At 31.8% G+C, this 23,438-nt stretch overlaps 2 protein-coding genes across 6 annotated transcripts; both read left to right on the plus strand.

Annotated features, from left to right (window-relative positions):
- Positions 1-340: 340 nt before the first annotated feature.
- LOC109608304 (zinc finger CCCH domain-containing protein 13) lies at positions 341-21,943 on the plus strand. Of its 5 annotated transcripts, none has more exons than XM_049962117.1 (11): positions 341-479; positions 1,597-1,683; positions 3,895-4,166; positions 4,228-4,660; positions 8,051-8,137; positions 10,415-10,707; positions 10,764-11,336; positions 11,443-11,811; positions 12,552-12,617; positions 12,676-12,840; positions 20,042-21,943. In XM_049962117.1, the coding sequence occupies exons 2-11, from the start codon at positions 1,605-1,607 to the stop codon at positions 20,546-20,548; spliced, it is 2,844 nt and encodes a 947-aa protein (XP_049818074.1). In that variant the 5' UTR covers positions 341-479; positions 1,597-1,604; the 3' UTR covers positions 20,549-21,943. The 5 variants fall into 5 exon arrangements, with proteins under 5 accessions (XP_049818074.1, XP_049818075.1, XP_049818073.1 ...); XM_049962118.1 differs by lacking the exon at positions 341-479 and adding an exon at positions 1,114-1,173; XM_049962116.1 differs by lacking the exon at positions 341-479 and adding an exon at positions 1,192-1,514.
- Positions 13,952-20,020, plus strand: LOC126264386 (uncharacterized). The gene is made up of 2 exons (XM_049962115.1): positions 13,952-14,070; positions 15,555-20,020. Exons 1-2 carry the CDS (start codon positions 14,054-14,056, stop codon positions 19,162-19,164), a joined length of 3,627 nt encoding a protein of 1,208 aa, XP_049818072.1. The 5' UTR covers positions 13,952-14,053; the 3' UTR covers positions 19,165-20,020.
- Positions 21,944-23,438: the final 1,495 nt, after the last annotated feature.

The raw sequence follows: 23,438 nt of genomic DNA on the forward strand, positions 1-23,438 counted from the left end.
AAATTATAAATTCATATTAAATTGTTTTTTAATTACTTTTTAAAAATTTGAGATAAATTTCTCATTAACTTTGTAAATTGAAATACATTAATTACACAGTAAAATAAGAGGAAAATTAAATCATGACATATCTTACAAAATGTGTAATTTAAAATTTTTCTATTATATTAATTATTTTATGCAAAAATTGAGAAAATGAATTTATATTGATTAATTGAAGTATACGTGGAACTTATTCAATATCCCTCGTACGTAACTTTCCCACAGATGTTTTCCCTGCGATTATTTTTATATTTCAGTCAATGACCCATTTACCCAGTAGACTTTTACCAAGTCTTAAAACCGCCTGAGATAATTTTTAAAAATAAAAACATGCGCGAGATAACTCATAATCAATATACCAAATTATAAATAACTTTGCGTAAAAAATAAAATGTTGACATAACCTCCAGATGTCAATTACACAAACAAAATCGAAGGTACGTATGGATTTTGTGTGTTCGGATTATTTGTGAATTTGTAGACGTAATTTTTGTGCATCGCCTTCCTGAAGTCACTCGAGATTCATTCAATATTGATGTTCACATTTTTATTAATTGAACCAACACGCCCACCGCGCCGTCTCCGCCAATAAAAATGTGTCATGTTGTAACTTTTCAAACGTCCCGCCTCAAGTGTCAACAACTGCAGTTGCAATTCGCACGAAATTCCCAACATGATTTGAATATGAAATAATTATTTAAATTAATTTAGCCCCAATTAAGGGAGATAATTATACTTAGTGATAATTTTAGTAATTTATTACGACCGTTTATTTGTTTCCAATTTACATTTTTCCCTGTACGTATTATTATTATTTTTTATAATAAATCATTGATTGTTACTTTGTTCATTATGAATTAAATTATTTCAGGGGCAGTCTCAAATATATTTCCACCGAAAGGCGCCATAAAAATTATTAATTTGTCGTCCGCAATCGTTAAATCACAAGAAAAAATAAATTAAATAAATATTTACTCCCGTCATTAATCAGAATAATTGTTATTAATCGATTGTTAATGAATAAAATGTCCGTAAGTGCTTTAAAGCCTTGCTGAAAACCCAAAGGGGCATTATAAACAAATAAACATAGTCAAGGCTGTTTGAAACTTTCGCTGGACCATCAGTTAAGAGGTTAGAGTTAGTGATTTGAGTAGCTTCATACACGATCTCTTCTACATGTTTAATCAACGATGTTGCAGTAAATAAGTGTTTTAAACGTCGATTTCAGTATTATAAAGAGTTTCTAATTCAAGTTCACATATGAATCTGTTAATCAATCGACAAACAGAAGAGATTATAATGTATTTTCCTCAACCTCAGACAAAATTCAATAACGGAACGAATACATGTTTTCGTGATTATGCCTGGTTTTAAATTGTTTAGCATATTTTATACTGTTTATTACATTTATTTGTCTGTTTTATGATATTAATAGCTTTAATACTTTGTGATTTTAATAATAACATTTTAAGGTTAGTTTTTCTAGTGTTGCAATTTTTTTTACAACTTATTCAGTCTCTCCGTTCTCTAATTTATTGTATCGTTTTGTTTTAGTGATAAAAATGGAAGACTTATTTGATGGATTTTCTCCTGAAATCACTCAATGGGACTTGATTAGGAATATAGCTGATTTAGATTTAGGTAAGTACCAATTTTTGTTCTATTTTATTCCAATTATTTAATTTATACCCTTTTATTCATTCATTTTATTTGTTTAATGTGTTTACAATTCAATCTGACCCAGTAAGCAACAGCTTAAATGTAGTATTTAGTTAAACATATGCATGATGGGTGTCGAAGACTTTTTAATATTAATACCTGTCCTCTCATTATCATGCTCCAACAAACATAGAGGCTTATATTTTTTGCATAACTAAAAGTACAACTTAATTCTTGCACTATATATTAGTAAGGTATTTGTCTAACATGTACTTAACCATTTTGTATTGTTTAAAATCTGTGAAGCTTATTATTAAATACAAAAACAGCCCCCTTGGTGGTCCCCAGTTGAATTCAGTGTTATAAAATGTTTGTGTGTGTATATTTTTTAAGACAAAAAGGTGAATTTTCTCAAAAAAAGTTTAAATTTAAACATCTGAATGTTTAGTGGTTACATAATTTGGTTTTTATTTATTTTATACATTCAGGTATTTGGTGCTTAATGTATAAAAATTTGAAATTAATTGGTAAGGATTCATTTCATTTCATCCTTTGGTTTGGTTAATGGGAAAATTACGTTTTATAAATTAGGTCAATAAACAATTTTAATTTGAATTACAAAGTTTCTAGCAAAAGTAGATTAAAAAATGTATTTAAATATACAATTCTCTTCATTTAAATAAATAAATACATTATTAATTTGCAGCACTGCATTCATAATTTATAATATGCATATAATTGATATCTGTATAAATATAAAGTTGGGAATTTGAGGGATTAAAATATTGTGTCAGTTTCGTAATTTTCAACCTAAGTTTTAAATAATTATACTGCAAATATACAGTTTTTTCGGGAAATTTTTAGGATAAAAGGTTAATTTTCCTTAAAAATTGCGTACTTAAATACTCCTATTTAACGCTTTCAAGCTACAGGAAATTATTTCATGTATGAAAATATGGAAAAAAAAACAGAAAGAATTTTAATTCGTTTCATATTTCATTAAATTTTATTCTTTTTTAATAGGAAAATTACTATTTATGAACAGGGTTGAAGTTGTTCACATTAAACAGTTTTAACTGCAAAAAGAAGTAGATTAGAAATATATTTAATTATAGAATACATAATTTCATTTAAATAAATTAAAATTCCAACAGTGAGTATTCATAATATTCATTAAGATTAATTTGCCTGTTAAAATAGTCATTTTTACAAGTAATTATAGATAAATATTAAATATTTTTCCTCTGTCAAGTAAATGTTTATAACATTTAAGTATTACAATTGACAAATTTTATATGTATGTAATTTTGTTCCCTAAAAATATTGAATATTCTTTAAGGTAATATTAATTTTCTAATAACCTTAAGCTAATTTACAGTTATTGTATAATATACTTTTTTACTAATATAAGCTTTAAGGGAAGGAATAATTTTAGTTTCTTTTAATTGGAAATAATTCTTTATAAATTAACTGAAAATGTTCATACTAAACTGTTGTAATTTCAGTTATATAACTTTTACTTTAAAAGTAAATTACAAAATATATTTAAAATATACAATAACTGTTTAAATAAATATATTATATAATATAAATTCTTTGAAATAACATGATAATATCCAGAAATTGTTATTTTTACCTTTAATTATTTTGAATAAATCAAGGTTAGACTCTTTGAACTTAAATAATGAACAAAATTCACATAATAATATTTGTTTATTTTAAAGAAACATAACAAACTTTACGAAACTTTTAATATAATCAAGTTTTATATGCGTTCTGTTGGCAGAAATAACAAATAAATAAAATTTATTAATGAAAATATATAAATTAGCCCTGGTATCTGGCCTTGGCCCTGGACACATTTCTAATCAATGGGTAACGCCAATGTTATAATGCTCCAATAAATGCATAAATGTTTGCCATGTTATTCAGCAGCGATTGACTCAAAATGTTTCCTGGAATTCCGTTGTTATACAAATGATTAAAAGCTAAGTGTCTATTGAAAATATTCGATAATACATTACGTTTTCGACCTTGAGGCATATTTTTTAAGTGTATCATTCTCTTTATTGCGAATTAATTTAATAAATCGATAAGCGTGTTCTAAAGCCTTAAACATGCATGTAACGTAATAAAATATAAAATAAACGCATTCATACAAAAAAGGTTTATCATCGACTACGTTTGTTCCAGATGAAAAACACGAAGCAAAACAAGACCACCCCCGGGTGAAACTGCTGCCCAGACAAGATGTCATGTTGTACGGCATCATACCAAAAATGGAACAGAGGGTTTACAGCAAATGCAAGGAGTGCACGACCGTGTTCAATCCCAGGGACGTGATGTTGCACAAGTCGTGCGATAAAAGCACCGCCACGTCCAATGTCAAGGACCTCAAGAAGAAGGCCAAAAGCAAGAAGAAACCCTTGCCAACAAACGCGTCAACCCCACAAGTACTATTTAAGGTACGTTTTGTGATGTGGGTGATTGCAGTTATTTGACTGACGGAATTTCGTTTGATTTCAGAAACCTGCGACGCCACCCCCCATCCAGCCCGCAGCAGCAGTCAGTGAGGTCAAACCTAGCATTATTGTCAATACAATGGACATGTCCTTTCCGAAGGAAAAGGAAAGGGACGGCCATAGAGAAAAGGAGAGAGACAAAGATAAAGACAGAGACAAAGAAAAAGATAGAGATAAAGAAAAAGATAGAGACAAAGAAAAAGAGCGAGACAAAGAAAAAGAGCGCGACAAAGAAAAAGACAGAGACAAAGAAAAAGAACGAGATAAAGAAAAAGACAGAGACAAAGAAAAAGATAGGGAGAAAGAAGGCCATCGTGATAAAGAAAGAGAAAAAGATAAAGACAGAGATAAAGAAAAAGATAAAGAGAAAGCAAAGGACAAAACTAAGGAGAAGTCCGAGAAGGAAAAGGACGCGCAGTGTATTGTGAAAAACGAAAGTATGAGTTATTCTAATTTAATTTATTACTATTATTTCTATGTTATATGATATTAATAACTGATTTTGTGATTTTATTATTAACCATTAGTTCAAGACTTCATATAAGTAACGAACGGTTTGTTTTGGCTCAACGTAAACCGCGACTTGTACAAATTGTATCATTATAAATTTGAAATGGGGATTTCGGAGACTTCATAAGCTGATCTTGAATAAAAACTTCAAAAAACTTATTCCGATTTTATATGGGTGCAATTTGTATGGTTCGGGTAATTAAAAAATAATTCCGTTGTCTTTTGTGTTTGGTGTTAATTGTTTAAAATATCGGCGAATAAATCCTAATTGGCTGTGCAAGGAAGACATCCGATTTCTTTGGTAAGTCCAGTTTGTTCTTATAACACAAACAAGTGGTTTTATGGTTGGTTTTCAAATAAACAAATAACATGAACAGAATTATAATCTGATAAAATGTTTTCACTGCTTCAGAAGCTCAATTTACTATAGTTCTGTTTATGTTGTGGTTGATTTCGAATATGTGTGTGTGTATGCGTAATATTATTCGTATTTTTTAGTATTTATATATATATTTCTTGGATGTTGTGTTATGGGAGATGGTTTTGTGGGTATGTATAAGGTAGGTGGATACAAAATTGACATTTACATTGTATATTGGCCGAATTTTAATTCACATAAATCCTCCTTGAAATTTGCACTGATTATTTCACTGAAAAAATAAACTTAATAGCAGGGTGACCGCAATTTATTGTTAACAAATTACTAAGATGACAAAAATTTTCAATTAAATAGCCTATCATATTAAGAAATTAAAATTTCACTAAAAAACTTCTATTTAAAGAAATATTTTTGTGGAAAATCAATTTATAATTATTTTGATACTTTAAATAGTAATTTCTACTTGTTGAAGAAATTTTGAAGAGATTTAAATATTTGTGCTTACCATAGTTGATTTACATTTTTAAAATTGTACTTTTTTGAATTATTTACATTAATTAAGCTCCCTCTCAACACATTAATAGTTAAACATTGCTAGAAAACGTGTACCATCGGAAAAATTAACATTTTTACACACTAATGATTGAACAAACATTTTAAATAAAAATTAAGTAACCTTCAGATCTACAAAGGTTTTAAAGTACGAGATGCTACTTTCTAGAAAAACAAATTTCTTTTAAAAAATATTACTTTAAGTATTAGTTAGAAGTTATTAATTAATTTACACTTTTAAATGTTTTGACAAGAAAGTGATTCATTTATTTTATCACTTCTTAATCATTATTTTGTTGTAGATTACTATTACGGTACTGTAAACAGTTGTAAATATTTTCTGTCTAAAGTTTCTTGTGGAAGAAACTCAGAATATTTTTTTGAATGGTAGATTCAAATATATATGTCTAATTAATTGTTAAAGCAGTTACTAGAAAACGTATACAATGGAAAAATTAACACACTAATGATAGAACAAACAATATTTTTCATATAAATTAAGTAATCTTAGAATCTACAAAGGTTTTAAAGTATAGAATCCTACATTCTACAACAAAATAATTATAAAAAACTAATTTGAGCAATCAGAAACAAATTTCTTTTCAAAAATATTAATTTAAATATGATTTAGAAGTTAGATTTGCACCTTTAAAATTGTACAATAATTAATGTTTTCAAAAACAGTGATTCATTTATTTTATCACTTTTTTATCATTATTTTGTTGTAGATAACTATTATGGTACTTTAAACAGTTATTACTTTTTTCTGCTTGTCTTACATTTTAACAGAAGTATTATTTGTATAAAGATTCTTGTGGAAGTAACTCTGAATATCTCTTTGAAGGGGTGATTTAAATATTTATAGTTGATTTACGCTTCACAAATTATTTGAATTATTTTTATCAATTAAGCTTCCTGTCAACAAATTAATAGTTAAACATTTGCTAGAAAATGTATACAATTGAAAAAATTAACATTTTTGCACACTAATGATTAAACAAACAATATTTTCGATAAAAATTGAGTAACCTTAGAAGTTACAAAGGTTTTAAAGTATGAGATGCAACAAAATAATGTTCAATAACTAATTTAAACAGTAAAAATATTAATTTAAATAGAAGTTATATAACAAATTCAAAGCAGAGAATATGCAAAAATTGACTAGGGGGTCTCCGTGTACGTCCGAATTAATCATTTTAAGGATTTCATTAAGTCGATAATTATCGAAACGTGCGTCACAAACATTTGTAAATGAGAAACGGACATTTTCGTCACGAATTTCCGCGAATTAGGGTTTATATCTTTGTCTGTCACTTTCCCAGCTTGCTACAACCGAAACAAAGGTACTGTACTCTTTCAATTTTATCGATGTTGATTGTAAATTAAAAAGAAAAATGAAAAAAAAAATAAATTAAATGTCGTTTAATCGTCGAACCAGTGTCTGCGTCTCTGTCTACGCCTCTGGGATACTCCTGTTGTTGTTGTGTTGTCTCTGTTTGATGCGTTGTCTGAGCCAAAACAAATCAGCTGGAAGTGAACTTATATGAAGTCGGTGGGAAATGCGTAAGACCAACGCGTGTAAACCGACTCTCGATCAACAATTTTTGCGGGTATTTTATTTTGAATCGAAGGCCACACGTTTTGCAACATTAAAATGAAAATGGACGAAGTTTGTTTTGTTGAATGTTATTTATTCACAGGGAGTCACGAGATTATTAAAAATTGCACAATGACGTGTCTACTTTTTTATTTTTTTGGAATTGTCTTTGCGCATGAAAATTCAGTTTTGAAATATAACTACTGAAACATATAATCAACAAAGTAAACAATGAATTTACTGCATACATATACTCTTTTTGTGAAATGTGTAAATGTAAATGTGTGTTATCTATGTCATCCTAAATGTTTATTAATTTCGGTCTTATAGATTAGTAATAAATTAGAGTTTCTGTTGTAGAACAGTCCTTAAGCTAAGGTTAATTTTATAAATCTGTGTTCTTATTTTATGTAATAAAGTATATTAATGAAAATTCATGTTTTAATTACAGCGTCTGATTCGTTTTAGTTTAACGTCCCTTTCACGTTTTTCTTTTGACCTACAAGGAACAATGTTTGTGTGTTTATAGGTTAGTTTTGCGTTCTAGGTTATGTTCGTTTTGAACACTTGGCATAATTTCCTTGAATTTTTGTTTAGGTTGGTCTTATGTATTACGTTTGTTATGAACGCACGGTAACGATGAGCCAAAACAAAACGTGCACCAAAAACAATATAGTTCCGGGACGTTTCAGTTTCAGTTTCACTTTGGTTATGTGATGACTTTTAGTGATTATGTTTTGTATTTATTATTTCCTTATAAATAGTTTACAACAGTCAATCTCATTTTAGCCAAAAACATGGAAGACTTATTTGACGGATTTTCACCTGATATCAAACACTGGAGTGCAATTAGGAGTCAAGCGGACTTAGAAATTGGTATGTAAGATTACATCAACCGATCAATGCACAAGCAACTTTCCTTTGCTTCATTCACTGATTTTCAATGAATGGCTACGTTCTTAAAAGTGTGTTGTTCATAATCTGTAAATTTACTGTAATTTGTGTGTTGTTTTATCATAACAAGCAACTTTCAACTTGTCCCTCCAAATCTATGCATCATTCCTATTTAAATTATCCATCAGCGACGGATTCGTTAGTCGCAAATCGTCCAAAATTGCCAAAATTTCCTGACACTTTTGACAATGTCAAATCCACGTTGTTTACATTCTTATCTTGGTTATGTTTGGTTTGTTATTGTTTAAAACATGTGACCAATTCATCAAACTTGTTGCTTTGAAGTTACTGTCATCTCAAATTTGATTCAAATTTGCATTAAAGAAGACACAACTCACTGTTAGTTGTTGCAATTAACATATATTCATTCTTATTTAATACCCATTAATAATTAATTTGTGTTTTAATTTATGAAAACTCATTTCAACATTATATATTCTAAAAACAAGTGAACAAGCATTTTAGATGCTAGGAGAAGCTAAAGTGGAAAAAATTACATCACATGCTAAGTGTACAGATTTTAGAAATGCCAATTATTTAAAATCAATGGCATTTCAACATACGATTACATAGACAATTTTTCATTAATATATTTATACAGTTCAATTTCAATATTTACTATCTTATTATTATGTTTTGTTAAATATTTAATTTTTTTGTGCTGAATTGTAACCATATTTCTAAAATGACTGTTAAGGGGTTAATCGAATTATATGATTAAAAATTGTATGGACTATGAAGACTGATACTGACTCATAAATATAAGAAATATATCTAAGTATTATTAATTATTAAATAACTTGCAACATTATGTTCAATGCAGCAGTATCTTACATATTATATAATCATTCTGTTGAATAATAATGAAATAAAGATAAAAATAATAATACAATAATCTAAATATCTATTTTAATGTCAAAATGTAATCAATAATACCTCTATTAAGAAATTATATCGAAATTATTACAGCAAAAATCTTTACAGTTATTTTATTAATAATTATTGATTAACCTGTGGGTTTCAATTTAATAAAACTTAATTGAATACACCCAATTCTTTTTTTACACGATATATAAGAATTTATTTCGTGCTTGCATATTTTAATTCATTAAATATATTATAAAAAATGAATTATACTTTGACAAAAAGAAAATAATATCTAAAAAATCATAGAATATTGAAAATTGTGTTAAAACAAAACAATTTGTATAAAAAGAGATTTTTTTCTTTATTTTTAACTCGTGTTAAATCAAATTCATAAAAAAAATCGTGTATTCTGTCATAAAAATGGACAATCCTGAATAAGAAACATTTTAAGATGTATTAAATTTTATAAAATTTTACGCGTTAATAATATAACGTCGTTTAATTAAATTATGAATGCATGATGAGATTTAATATATCAATAAAATATCTAATAATAATGCAAATGGATTAATTAACAATATTTTTAAAACCAGTGTCTAGTATTTCAATTATTATTCATATTATAAAGGAATTAATTAATTATATAGTGAGAAAATATGTGGATAATATAAAAAACAACATTTTCAATAAAATACATTTAAGAGGTATTATATTGTATAAAATCTTACTTGTTAAACATGTTAATAATTGAAACGTCATTTAATTAAATTATAAATGCACTTTAAGATTTAAAACATCAATGAAATATCTAATACCAATAAGCAAATGAATTAATTAATAATATTTTTAAAACCAGTGTTTAATATTTCAATTATTATTCATATTATAAAAGAATTAATTATTTACATAATGAGAAAATATATAGATAATATAAAGAGCCACATTTTTTAGTATGAACAATTATTTCTGTGAATTTTTAATATATTGGTTATTATCTTCCAATCACAACATTATTTGTCATGGAAAAACCTTTCGTCCTTTTACACTTTTTATAAAAGAAAATTTTACGTTTTTAATTATTTTTTGTGTAATATTTAAAAATAGTCAAGCTTCAACTTCCTAAACATTTTCTAAAAGCATTTTAAAATATAATTTACGAGACCCCTTTCCCAAAGAATTAAATGAACTTTTAATTACAAAATTTAAAAAATTAGCTTAATTTAAAAAAATCAACTAAACCTCGATTCAGAATTAATTTATATATTATATATTGAACCATCAAGTAGTCCCAACAAAAAGAAAAAACCGCGATCCAAACCTAAACGTGTACAGTAAAATTTCCAGACGACAAAGATGAAGTGTCCAGACCTGACCATCCTCGCGTCAAACTGCTACCCAGGCAGGACGTCAAACTGTACGGCGTCATACCGAAGATGGAACAAAGGGTGTACAGTAAGTGCAAGGAATGCCACCTCGTGTTCAATCCACGCGACGTGCTGCTCCACAAGAGCTGCGTGGCCAAAGGCGTCGCCCCAAGTGCCAAGGACCTCAAGAAGAAGATGAAGAGCAAGAGCAAAAAGTCGTCTTCGAGCACCTCGCAATCATCCTCGCAACCAGTATTCAAGGTACTTGTTTCTATGATTTTACGAGGGACGTTTTTCATTGGTTGTTTTTGGTGCAGAAACCCATCACGCCTCCACCTTTGTCGGCCGTTTCGCACAACGTCGATGCCAAAATGTCCCTGCCTGTAACAATACCGATGGACACGTCCTTTCCGAAGGAGCGAGAGAAGGACAGTCACAAGGAAAAAGACAGTCACAGCCACAGAGAGAAGGACAGCCACAGTCACAGCCACAGGGACAAGGAGAGAGATAAAGATAAAGACAAGGAGCACCGGGACAAAGATCACCATCGGGAAAAAGACAAGCACGAGCACAGGGAGAAGGACAGGCACCGGGACAAGGAGCACCGCGACAAAGACAGGGAGAGAGACAAAGATAAAGACCGCGATAAGGAGAAGGATAAAGAGAAAACAAAAGACAAGGATAGGGACAAGGAGAAGTCCGAGAAACAGAAGGACTCGCACTCGGACGTGAAGGACGACTCGTCGCACGGTTCGCCCAACAGTTCAAAGTACAAAAAGAGCAAGAGAAGCAACAAGGTCACCAAGGACTACGATCCGGACGTCCATTGTGGCGTCGTGGAGGGCAACAAGGGCCCGTGCACCAGGTCCATAACGTGTTCGAATCATCGGGTAAGTTCAGACTTTTTAATGTACGACTCGGAGTTTTTTAGGTATCGACACAATGGCCGGACAAAAATTACCCGTTTAATCATTTAAATCGATTTGTATTTTATAGATCCAGTTGCGTAAACTGGTTCCGGGCCGCAGCAAAGACATCCACCAGCTGATCAGCGAGAGGAAATTGGCGAAGGAGAAGGAGACGAAGCACACGTCCAGTTCGAGTGGCAGCAGCAGTGTCGCGACGCCCTCCCACGCGGACGACAAGGAAACGATCGGGCAGAGTGTCCCGATCGTTGGCAGCGTCCCGGTGGCGATTCCGATAGCGGCTGCGGCTGCCATCGCCAACGTCGACGCTCCAGCCACGTCGCCGATTCCGGTCGACCGGTTCGCCCCAATGTCCGGCGTGGTGGTACCTAGTACCGTCCCGCAACATTCTAGGCCGACAACTACCTCAATAACCTCTAGCACCAATAGTTTTCCAAAGGTAACTGAGGTTCTTCGGCTTGTTTTTAGTACAATTAGTAAATTTTACTGAGTTTTTATTCGTTTTTTTACGACAGTTAAATTGATCATGTTTCTCGAAAACATTTTATAAAGGATTTTGCAGGCTGATCTTATTGGAACTGGTGTTATATATTTTTTTAGTCTGTAATGGAATTAAGAAGGTGTAAAAAGAAAAAATTAATGTGAAATTTTTGGAAAGAACGTGAGAAATCTGTGGTCAGTCATAAATGAGAAAACTGCATAGTGGAAATATGAAAATTTTAACAAAAATCATTTTTTTTTTTTAATTATAAAATTTAACTTGAAAAATCGATTATGTACAATATTATAATAAACTGTGATTTCGTTGTATCATTTTTTTCAGACAAAAAAGTTTTGCAGTTGGATTTGTTAAAAATTTAAACAGTTATTAGATCTGAAAATTTTGATAATTAGTTTTGACATGATGTCAAAGAAAATTAGATTAGTAATTTGTAACAAAACCTTTTCAGTTTTTACATCAAAGGAAATAAAAACCAAAAAGGTCTTGACATTAAAAAATAATAGTGTATGCGAAGATTCAGGAACAGCTTATAAATATTTCGAAATAAATACATTGAAACTTTGCATTCTTTTTATAATAAAAAAGCTTGAATTTTGATTACATTTTAAAAATTAAGTCGTAAATTTGTATTACATAAGTTTCCAACACTTAAGAGAGTAATACTTACAATTTTACAGCAGGATACTCCAAAATATCTTGTTGTCAACCCGAGACTTATGGATTCACCATCAGATTCACCAAGCGTAAGCTTGTCAAACAAGTTGTCATCGTTGAAAGTTTGTTAATTATTTGCGATTATAGGAGATGCCCAGTCCAGATTCGATGCTCTTCGACACGTCCAGTGTGTTAGAGAATGGCTTTAGCCATCCATCAATTTTAACTAATAATTCTCAGGAAAACGTCATCGGGACCGTGCCTGTGGTTTACATGCCAATGAGCCCCATCTCCGTTGTCACTCCAGTTCAAGTATGTATATTATTAGTTCTGGAAATAGTGAGCTTTGTTGAAAAATGTTACTGTTTTTCTTCATTATGCGTATTTAAAACAATTTTATGCGGTTTAATTCAGTGATAATTGGTAGAAACATAGTAATAAATGATTATAAGCCTAACTAAAACATAAAAATATGGTTCTATAATATTAATAAGTCAAGAAACTTCAGTTATGATTATTTTGACATTGAAACTTTGTCTCAATAACTGGTCTTGTGTGTTTAAGACTAATTTATTTAGTTTAATTAACTGTCAGTTATTAAAAGAAGGTAATAAATATTTATACATCTGTGTGAAACAGTAAAACTAGATTATCTGATATTCGTCGATAAATTGGATACCTATACAATGATGTACAGATATCAGTGATACACAGTTCACATTCTGTAGACATTAAAAATTTGGTGTTCACAACTGGTTATTCTTTTACTTCAATTTATATGTCTAAAACTGATGTGTGAGGTTTATTTAACTGTCAGTTATTAAAAACAAGGTAATAAATACCAAAAAGTCTTAGTGAAATAATAAAATATGATTATCTGATGGTAGTCGATCAATTGGATACCTTTAGAGTGATCTACACTGTTTCCAAGACAAAAAACATTAAGCTGTTCCATACGCCACTAGGATTTTTGGATCTCAAATATTAGGGAATCATGTCCGACAACATTGTACATTTAAAGTACCAACAAATAATATTTTATTATTATTTACGCCACTTATTTGATGAATTATTCCAATGTTTCCCAAATAAGTATTAATTAAAATGTGCGTTTAATCGCGTCTTTATGCATTTTATCGTCGGTGCAAATACGTTTTAAAACGCAAACCACAAAATCCGTCTATAAAACCTGTTTTCTATGGATCGCGAGTGACGTTTTTTTGGGCGCGAACGTCAAATTGGATCGGCATTGAAGCATATTGTGAACGAAAATTGGTGTTTGAAAGTGTGTCCGGCGGCCTGTCTTCGTATTGAATGGTTGTTTAACCGTTCCCCCAATAGTGAGTGTGATTATTTGACTCAAACCAGCGAGAAATTCGGAATAAATTTCTCGTCGCATAGGCAACCCGCACGATACGCAACTCGTCCCCCTACCACATCTTGGACTTGCCGCAAACGTCGTTCAACGTTCCTTTTGCGATAAACCTTCATGATGTGAACATCTCCGGCTTTACTCTCATCGAAAATGCAGGATAAGTCAAGGTAATTATTATGTTTTTTTATTTATTATGTTTATAACAATAAGTATTGTATGTTGTTACGTGTTTGGATGTAGAAATGTTTCGTTAATGCCCATTTTTTTACGTTTTTTTATCGTAAAACATGGAAACAATATGGCTGATTTGATGGCTGTGTTTGTTGATAAAAGCTTACTTGATTCGGAAACATTTTGTTCCGTTTTCGGTTAAGGACAACTATTTCGTTATATTTCATTATTATTTATTATATTTCAATGAGATTTTGTTTTATAATAACTTTTTTTTCATTTTTAATATACTTTACCCAACTTTTTAGCTTACTCATGTTGATGATTATACGCTTTAATATTTTAATATTTTCTAATATTCAGTTTTTAAATTAGGTCAAACAGACGTCTATCTATCTAATTCGGTACTTCACTTTTATTAACAAATTGAAAAATGTTTTTTTATACTTGAATTTAAATAATTTTCAGTTCTACAGAGTTAATATAAATTCAGTTTCCTTTTATACAAAAAAACCAGAACTTTACTATTCAATGAAGATTGCTAATAGTTGATCTTCAGTAATTATCAGTATTTTATAGTTATAATACAATAAATTCAATAATCTTGTTTTTGGAATGTACTTTTATCTAGTTTCTTAGTTTAGTCATGTTAACGATGTTTTATATTATACATTTTACATTTTCTGGTACTCGTTTAATTCAAAACTTGAATCTGTCTAATTTGAGACAACTTTTACTTCACTTTTATTCACAAATGATGAATAATGTTTTATATTTGAATTTTAATAGTTTTCGGTTTTATAAATTTGTTATAAATTCAGTTTCCTTTATACAATCATTGTTGAAGATTGTTAATAGTTGACCTTCAATAATTTTCAGTAATACGTAATTGTAATTGTAGTTACAATAAATTCAAATCTTGTTTTTGGAAGGTGCTTTTATCCAATTTTACTAATGTTGGCGATGGTTTATATTATAGTTATAGTTTTTTCAATTTCTAGTACTCTTTTAGTTGAAACAAACTTGTATCTGTCTAATTCGATGGAGCTTTTATGTCACACAAATGTTATACAAATTTATTATAAATTCAGTTTCTCTTATACACCAACCAGAACTTTAACATTCAATGTACAAGTTTATCTTTATCTTTGTATCTTTATAAACTTTATCATATACATACCCAGATTTTATCATTTATAAACTTTATATACTAATAAATTTTATAGTTTTTACTTATAACTTTTTGTTTAGTCACTTTGATGATTCTTTATTTTTTACATTTTGTTTTTAGTATTACTTAGATTTGATTGAGTCTAATTTAAAGAATTTTATCAACAAATATTGAATATATATTTTAATTTTAATGGTCTTTATTAAACTGAATAAATCACGTATACAAAAATGGTAATAAATTCAAAAAGTAACATAATGCAATCTGTATTCTTAAAATGGAATTGTCAATTAACTTTATATTTTGTAGGCCCCCTCGTTTGAGTCGGAAACGTCGGCGACAACATTTAGAGTCGCCAGAGCCACCCTCGCAGAGGATCGTCTATTGTTGCACCGAACGACAAGTTCTACGTCGAAGCTTGAGACTAAATGCTCTTCCAATCACTGAATCTCCACCTCCATCACCACCGCCATCTCCACCTCCATCTCCACCTCCATGGGCGCCTAACGATAACCATCGTAATCTACCAGGACCAACAAATATTCTTAAAAGAAGGAGAAGTTTCGCTTGCAGTTCTCCAGCTGGACCCTCATCATTCACTCTTTCACTTTCTTTGTCATCAATCAGCTCTCAATCCTCCACGGTCGGCACACAAACTGAAATCCATGAATTTCCCATCAGGCCTTGTCGTTGCTATACGAATCCCTCGGAGCCTTTGATAAACTCATCACGCTCATCTGGGACCGATGATCCAACGTACTCACCTTGTCACCAAAGTTTTAGTTGTTCCAGTATCAACTCATCAACTTTGACAATCGAATCAAGTTCAACTGATAGCGATAATGCACGGATAGATTCACTTTACTCTCCAACTCAACCATGTCACAGTTGTCCTAGTCCCTCAACTATGACAAATACTTCAAGCTTGATTGGTGAAGAAGAGGCAGTCACATATGACTGTCATAGGTGCAACTTGGACTCTGGAAACAATTCATTCAACAACGGTGAAACAGATATAGAAGAACTCACCAAAAATTACTTGCAATCGCCAAATTTGGCGCCCTCATTCGACTCGCTGACTTCCTTGGGAACTGAGGGGGGACCAGTCAAGCCGTCGATTCCAGAATCTGGTCCAAATAAAAATACACGTTCCCCTTTATCTAACGACGGTCATTTAGATCACGAAAATGCTCCTCCACAAAGGGAAAACGAGCCAAAGCCCCTGATTTGTATTGTTTGTAAGGCTAATATGGATTCATCGACTGAAGAAGTTGGTCGCAAGCATCGTTTATGTGAAAGTTGTTGTGCAGCTATCGTTGAACGATGTAACAGAAGTTGCGAACAAAAAAGAAGAGAAACCGATGTGAATGGAAATGTAAATGAAGAACAACGTCGTGGAAATGAGGAGAATGCGGATATAAATAAAGCCGTTCAACCTTCGAAAAAATTTGATTCAAATTCAACATTTGATAACTTAGAATTATTGTCCTTCAGCGAAATGTCATCTATTGTTTCGTTAGGTGACATCAGTGGATGGAAGTCGGAGTTATTCTCGGATCTTCAGGCATACGTTGAAGATCCACAAGGAATCGAATCTGCACAATCCGCGGTTTTATTAAGCAGTGGTCACAATGAAGGAACGGAAGGAGATCGACAACCAGACGGATTAGTTGCTTCTGATCGCACTGGAGGCGAATCTGCCTCGACAGTAGATGCTTCAGGTGACGCACAGGTTCCTATCCCTCAGAATGTGGGAGCACCAAATACGGACGGGGTTCAGCAGTCACGTGATGGCCATCTGGGAGCACCAAATTCGACGCCTTCAGTCGACTCGCTCACTTTTAACTATGGAACCACACCTCGTAATTCACCCCACCAGTTGACTCCTTCCCCGGAAACTGAGGGGGAACCAGTCAAGCCATCTCTTCCAGAATCTGGTCCAAATATAAATACACGTTCCGCTTTATCTAACGACGATCATTTAGATCACGAAGATGCGCCTTCACAAAGGGAACACGAGGCAAACCCCCTGATTTGTATTGTTTGCAGTGCTAATATGTACTCTTGGACTGAAGAAATTCGTCGCAGGCATCGTTTATGCGAACGTTGTTGTATTGCTATCTTTGAAAAATGTAATAGAAGTTGGGAGCAAAACAACACCGAAACCGATGCGAATGGAAATGTAAATGAAGAACGTCGCGGAGATGGAGAAAATGCGGATAGAAACCAAGCCGTTCAACCTTCGACGCCAATGGCATCAAACTCTACGGATGACATAGAATTGTTGTCTTTCGGCGAAATCTCATCGATGGTTTCGTTAGGTGACATCAGTGGATGGAAGTCGGACTCATTCTCGGATCTTCAGGCACCCGTTGCAGAACCACAAGCAAACGAATCTGCGCAGTCGGCGGTACCATTAAGCAGTGGTCACAATAAAGGAACGGAAGGAGATCGACAACAAGACGGATTAGTTCCTTCTGATTGCACTGGAGGCGAATCTGCCTCGACAGTAGATGCTTCAGGTGACGCACAGGTTCCGCAACCTAACCCTCAGAATGTGGAAGCACCAAATGGGGACGAGGTTCCGCAGTCGGGTGATGGCCATTTGGGAGCACCAAATTCGGCGCCCTCACTGGACTCGCTCACTTTTAAATATGGCACCGCTCCTCCTAATTCACTATACCAGTTGACTCCTTCCCCGGAAACTGAAGGGGGACCAGTCGAGCCCTCGGTTCCAGAATCTGGTTCAAACACACGTTCCCCTTTGTCTAACGACGATCATTTAAATCACGAAGATGCGCCTCCACAAAGGAAAGACGAGGCAAATCCCCTCATTTGTATTATTTGCGAAACTAATATGGATTCATCGACTGAAGAAATTGGTCGCAAGCATCGTTTATGTGAAAATTGCAGTGCTGCTATCGTTGAAAGATGTAACAGAAGCTGGGCACAAGTACACAGAGAAACCGATGCGAATGGAAATGTAAATGAAGAACGTCGTGGAGATGGGGAGAATGAGGATATAAACCAAGCCGTTCAACCTTTGATGCAATTCATATCAGACTCAACGTCTCTGTCCTTTGGCGAAATCTCATCGATGATTTCGTTAGTTGACATCAATAGATGGAGGACGGAGTTATTTGCGGATTTTCAGGCATTAAGCAATGGTCACATTGAAGAAACGGAAGGAGACCGACAACCAGACGGATTAGTTGCTTTTGATTACACTGGAGGCGAATCTGCCACGACAGTAGATGCTTCAGGTGATGCACAGGTTCCGCAACCTAACCCTCAGAATGTGGAAGCACCAAATGCGAACCAGGTTCAGCAGTTGGGTGATGACCATCTAGGAGCACCAAATGCGAATGAGGCTCACCAGTCGGATGATGGCCATTTGGGTGCACCAAATGTGAACGATGTTCAGCAGTTGGATGATGGCCATTTGGGAGCACCAAATGCGAATGAGCCACAGCAGTCGGATGATGGCCATCTGGGAGCACCAAATGTTAACGAGACTCACCAGTCGGATGATGGCCATTTGGGAGCACCAAATGCGAATGAGCCACAACAGTCGGATGATGGCCATCTGGGAGCACCAAATGTTAACGAGACTCAGCAGTCGGATGATGGCCATTTGGAAGCACCAAATGCAATCGAGGCTCAGCAGTTGGGTGATGGTCATCTGGAAGCACCAAATGCGAACGAGGCGATGGGTCATGGCCATCTGAGAGGAGTGAATCTAGATAATGCACGTGCTCAGCTTAATGTCACCAGAGAATTGTTCAGGAACTATGCTATGCTTAGAGTCCCAGATCACGTTTTCCAACAGGTGCCGATGGAACGTGTCATTAATCGCCACTATGACGTGGGAGATGTTCTACAACTCTTAAGAAGGTTTCGTCGACGTAATTGTTACTGAGTTTTTTAGTGGTAGTATTAGTTTGTATAAGTTCGTTCTTTAGGTTAGATTCTTAGTTATTCCTGAAGTTGTTGTGAACATTTCAAGGCAGTGATTTTGTGATAAAACATTTAATGTTACTATTAGTACTAATTAGTTTGTATAAGTTAGTTTTTTAAGGATAGTTTAGTTAAAAGTGATGAGATAATTCAACTGTAGAGAGTTAAGTCATTTTTGTCATTTCTGAATATCAATTAGAGAACAAGATATTCAAAATTTTCCCTCCTTTTAATATGTGCAATTTCATGACCAATTATATAATTGTTCATTTTAGTTGTAATGCCTTTATATAATTAATAAATAAAATTCGTTTATCTACGATATCTTTTATTCTATTGAATGTACCGGAAAATAATGCCGTTTCTGCTGCTCATGTCGAAAGTTGATTATTATTGGAATTGTCAACACTCGAAAAAATTAATGAATGAGAGGTACTGCCTCATCCACCATGCTCACCCGATATTGCATTCTCAGATTTCCATTTATCCCTACAACATTTTCTTAGTGGCAAAAATTTTAAAATTTGGATGAGCCATTTCAAAATATTTTACTCAAAAAGCAATTGATTTTTATCGGTCTAGGATTGAAAATTTGCATACTAAATGGCAAAAGGTTGATAACGAGGGTGATCATGTTATTGATTAAAAATAAACCTTATTAAAAATTTATTCGTTTGAACTTAATGTAAGAAACCGACATTATTTGCCGGCCCCCTTATATTCCTTCCTTGCTTGTTTCCTATCAATGAGGCTTAAATTCCAGATGAATCCTGCAAGGTTTCAAGATTCTAGATTAATTTACTGAAATATTTTTATTAATTAAACCCGCCTATTTCCAGGTTGTCCATATTGGAACGAAAATGATCTGCCTGGAGTCACCGCAGTCGGCGATGAGTCCGCCGCTGCCAAATCAGACGGTCTACATGCCGATACCGGAACAAACCAACGTCAAAATGTACAAGACGCATCCGAAACCCATTTCGATCCCGACGTTCGGCACCAGGAAGGTGGGCGGCGCCATCCTGCTGTCGAACCAAAGATTGGAGACGCAGAGGAACGACTTCCTGATGGCCATCAGCCAGAAGCGCGGACGCAACCATGGCTACAAAACGGTATCGGTGTTAAACAATTCGTCGCACAGGCCGAACATTTTGAAAGTTAGAAGTTTGAGGGTGAATTGCAAAAGACCGTCGATGGACAAGTTGAACAGTGGTGACAGTAAACAGTTAAGGTTAACGCCGGACGTGAACGGTTTCATTTTGCACGCCGACATGAGTGAAACAGCCGACGCACCTCAATCCAACAACTGTATACAAGAGAAGATCGCTCTGCTTAACATGAAGTAATTGTTCAAGATGAAACTTCCTTGATATTAACTTTTTGCCAATGGGTGTATGATAATGGTTATGTGACTTGTTCAATGGAAATAATGTAAAGGGAAAATCCGTTAAATGGGGCTACAAATTTATGTTTTAATCGTCATTTTGTAAAATTTTAATGTTTTATTAATATTATTCTTTTTTTTTTGAAGATTTTAAACGAAAAAAAAACGAAATTGTCTGTTAACAATTAGGAACTATGAGATTGAATTATTCTGGTATGGATCAATTTTTATTTCACTCCCTTGTACTGATAATATTGTTATTTACATAAATATTTATTTATTGTATAATTTATTAGGTGAATTTTTTTTATCTTTTTTTCTACATTTTTTATGTAACTTTTTATTGATTCAATTTTTGAATTGCTCCTATGTAATATCATTTCAATAAATATTTTGTGTAATTTCATTTTTATTAATTATTGTTTTATTACATTTTTTATCGATATAAAAGGTAGAAAGTAATTTCCGTTGATACTGTATGATATTAATTATTAGTAATCTAGTCAAGTAAAATCATATTGCTTCAAGGATTTACCCATTTTCATTGACCCTTTAATCAAGAGAATTATTGTAATCGTTTGAGTTTATTTAAATTAATGTAACTAGTTAATTTTTCCTAAATTTTATATCGATATAAAATGTAACAACACTTCACAATTCATAATGTTTTATACTATACAAATATTTAATTTTATAAATCTAGTCAAGTAAGATCTAATTGCTAATAGCTGTTAAAATCTGCCTTATATTAATAGAATTGTACAACTAAAGTAGTTTCTTAGTTTCATAATTTGTTATTAGGGTATGTTATTTGTGATAAGTTATTTATTTTTTTACTTTAGCGTTTTACGGTACGTTTGAAAAGGGCAATATTGTGATAAAATACCCTTGTATTCACTACTACGATAGGTTAAAAGGACTTAGCTCATCTCCTTTTAAACGATTGGGTAGTTTAACAGTTTTACTTTGGTTGTACTATTTGATATAAATAATAATAGCCATTGTCATACTGAACAATTTTCTTTATGTAACAAATAAATTCAGGGAAAATATTGTTTTCTTTTTGTTTAATTTTAAAAAACCTAGTGTGATTTCGTGTAAAAAATTTAAATGTCCAAAAACTCGTACATATGTAAATATTTTAATTAATTAAATAGGCATATATTTTTTAACTTAGCAAGTAGCTTAATTTTTTAGTTCCCCAGCTGAAAAAAAAAATTGTGATGTATCACCATTAATGTTAGACATAGTTAAAGTATGTGGTAGTTATGTTACTCCTTAGTTTTCAATATTTCTATACGATGTGATCTTCTGGTGAAACCAGATACAATATACAAATTAAACGATTTAATATCAAGGTGGTTTTAATAGTCGAAACGACCGTTTTGTCGAAAAATTATTCCGTTCGAATGTTCGACAACTGAAATTTTGAGTATTATTGTAAACTGGAATCATAAAGAGTGTAATTGAATGGCTGGAATGTATTCACCCTATGTTTGTACTTTTTATATTCAAACTCTAACGTATGCAATCAGTTTTTTTTTCTCATTTAAAATTGTTACAATATCCAATGAGGCTGTTCTTATAGATATAGACATGGCATTGCGTGTATTGAAATATAGGCTTTGATTGGCTACCAAACGTAAACCCTGTTCAATCTTTGGAGGGAAATATAAAGAAATAATTACTGTACACGTTTGTTTTATTAAATACCCATAATGCTAATGATATGTAAAGTTTAATGCAATATCTACATTTGTTAATAATGTAATAATCCACAGCATTTTGTAACAAGTGTAACGTGTGATTCAAGTGGATTTTTCTATAAAACAGATAAAAGGATAGACGTTTAGAGAGTAATTTAGCAGGAACTAGAAATAAGTTGCAAATATCTGGATTTTTTAAAATGTTTTTAAATAATAAAAAAAATATATATTGATACGTTTCATTTTTATAATCCATTTAACATGGATACGCCCCCGCAACTTTTTTATTTATACCCCTATTCAAAGTGTAACTTAAAGGTCTCGCTAAAAAACTATGTGCATTCCATAAAAATTGTCGATATTATGTATCACATTATTGTTACAAAAATTGGTAGTAAACATTTTTAGGAAAAAAAATATCTCCTCTAATTAAATTAACATCTATTGACTAAGAACAAGTCTGTCTCAAATTTAATATCATTCTCAAATTTCTTCTTCTGAATGACTTTGTTTTATTAAATGTTGATTGAATATTTGAAAAGCATAAACTATTAAACCTAACATATTGTATAAATCAAATATGTTTTATTTTACATAAGGTCATCATGAAAAACATTGAATAATCCAAATGATTATTCAGTGTTTTAGTAATTACCAATTTGAAATATTAATATAATTCAGTAAGAATATACATTTTATTTATTGAGTATTAATTTAAAAAAAATGTATAAATTAAAAAAGTTATAATAAAAAACTAATTTTAAAAGCATTAAATATAAAACAGTAACTTATTGTTAGCTACATTAATGAATATAATAAATTGATGAATTTATTGCCAAATTAAAAATTTAATTCTTTTGAATGTGATATTAATAAAAAATTAAATTTTAAAAGACCCTAAGTAAAAAATAATGCGAAAAGTATAAAATATTTAAACTAACATATTGTATAAATTAAGTATGTTTCATTTTACGTGAGGTCAGCATCAAAAACATTGCATAATTCAAGTGATTATTTAATGTTTTAGTAATTACCAATTTGAAATATTATTTAATTCAATAAGAATATACATTTTATTTATAGAGTATTATTTTAACAAAAATGTATAAATTAAAAAATAATTTTAAAAACATTAAATATAAAGCA

This window comes from Aethina tumida, chromosome 1, assembly GCF_024364675.1.
Source record: "Aethina tumida isolate Nest 87 chromosome 1, icAetTumi1.1, whole genome shotgun sequence".
Taxonomy (NCBI): Eukaryota; Metazoa; Arthropoda; class Insecta; order Coleoptera; family Nitidulidae; genus Aethina; species Aethina tumida.

Bases quoted from the DNA above. Each gene is read 5' to 3' on its own strand.
- LOC109608304 (XM_049962117.1), top strand. From the start codon at position 1,605: ATGGAAGACTTATTTGATGGATTTTCTCCTGAAATCACTCAATGGGAC. The intron at 4,661-8,050 runs GTATGAGTTATT...ATCTCATTTTAG, and splicing joins GTGTATTGTGAAAAACGAAA to CCAAAAACATGGAAGACTTA. The intron at 12,618-12,675 runs GTAAGCTTGTCA...TTGCGATTATAG, and splicing joins CACCATCAGATTCACCAAGC to GAGATGCCCAGTCCAGATTC.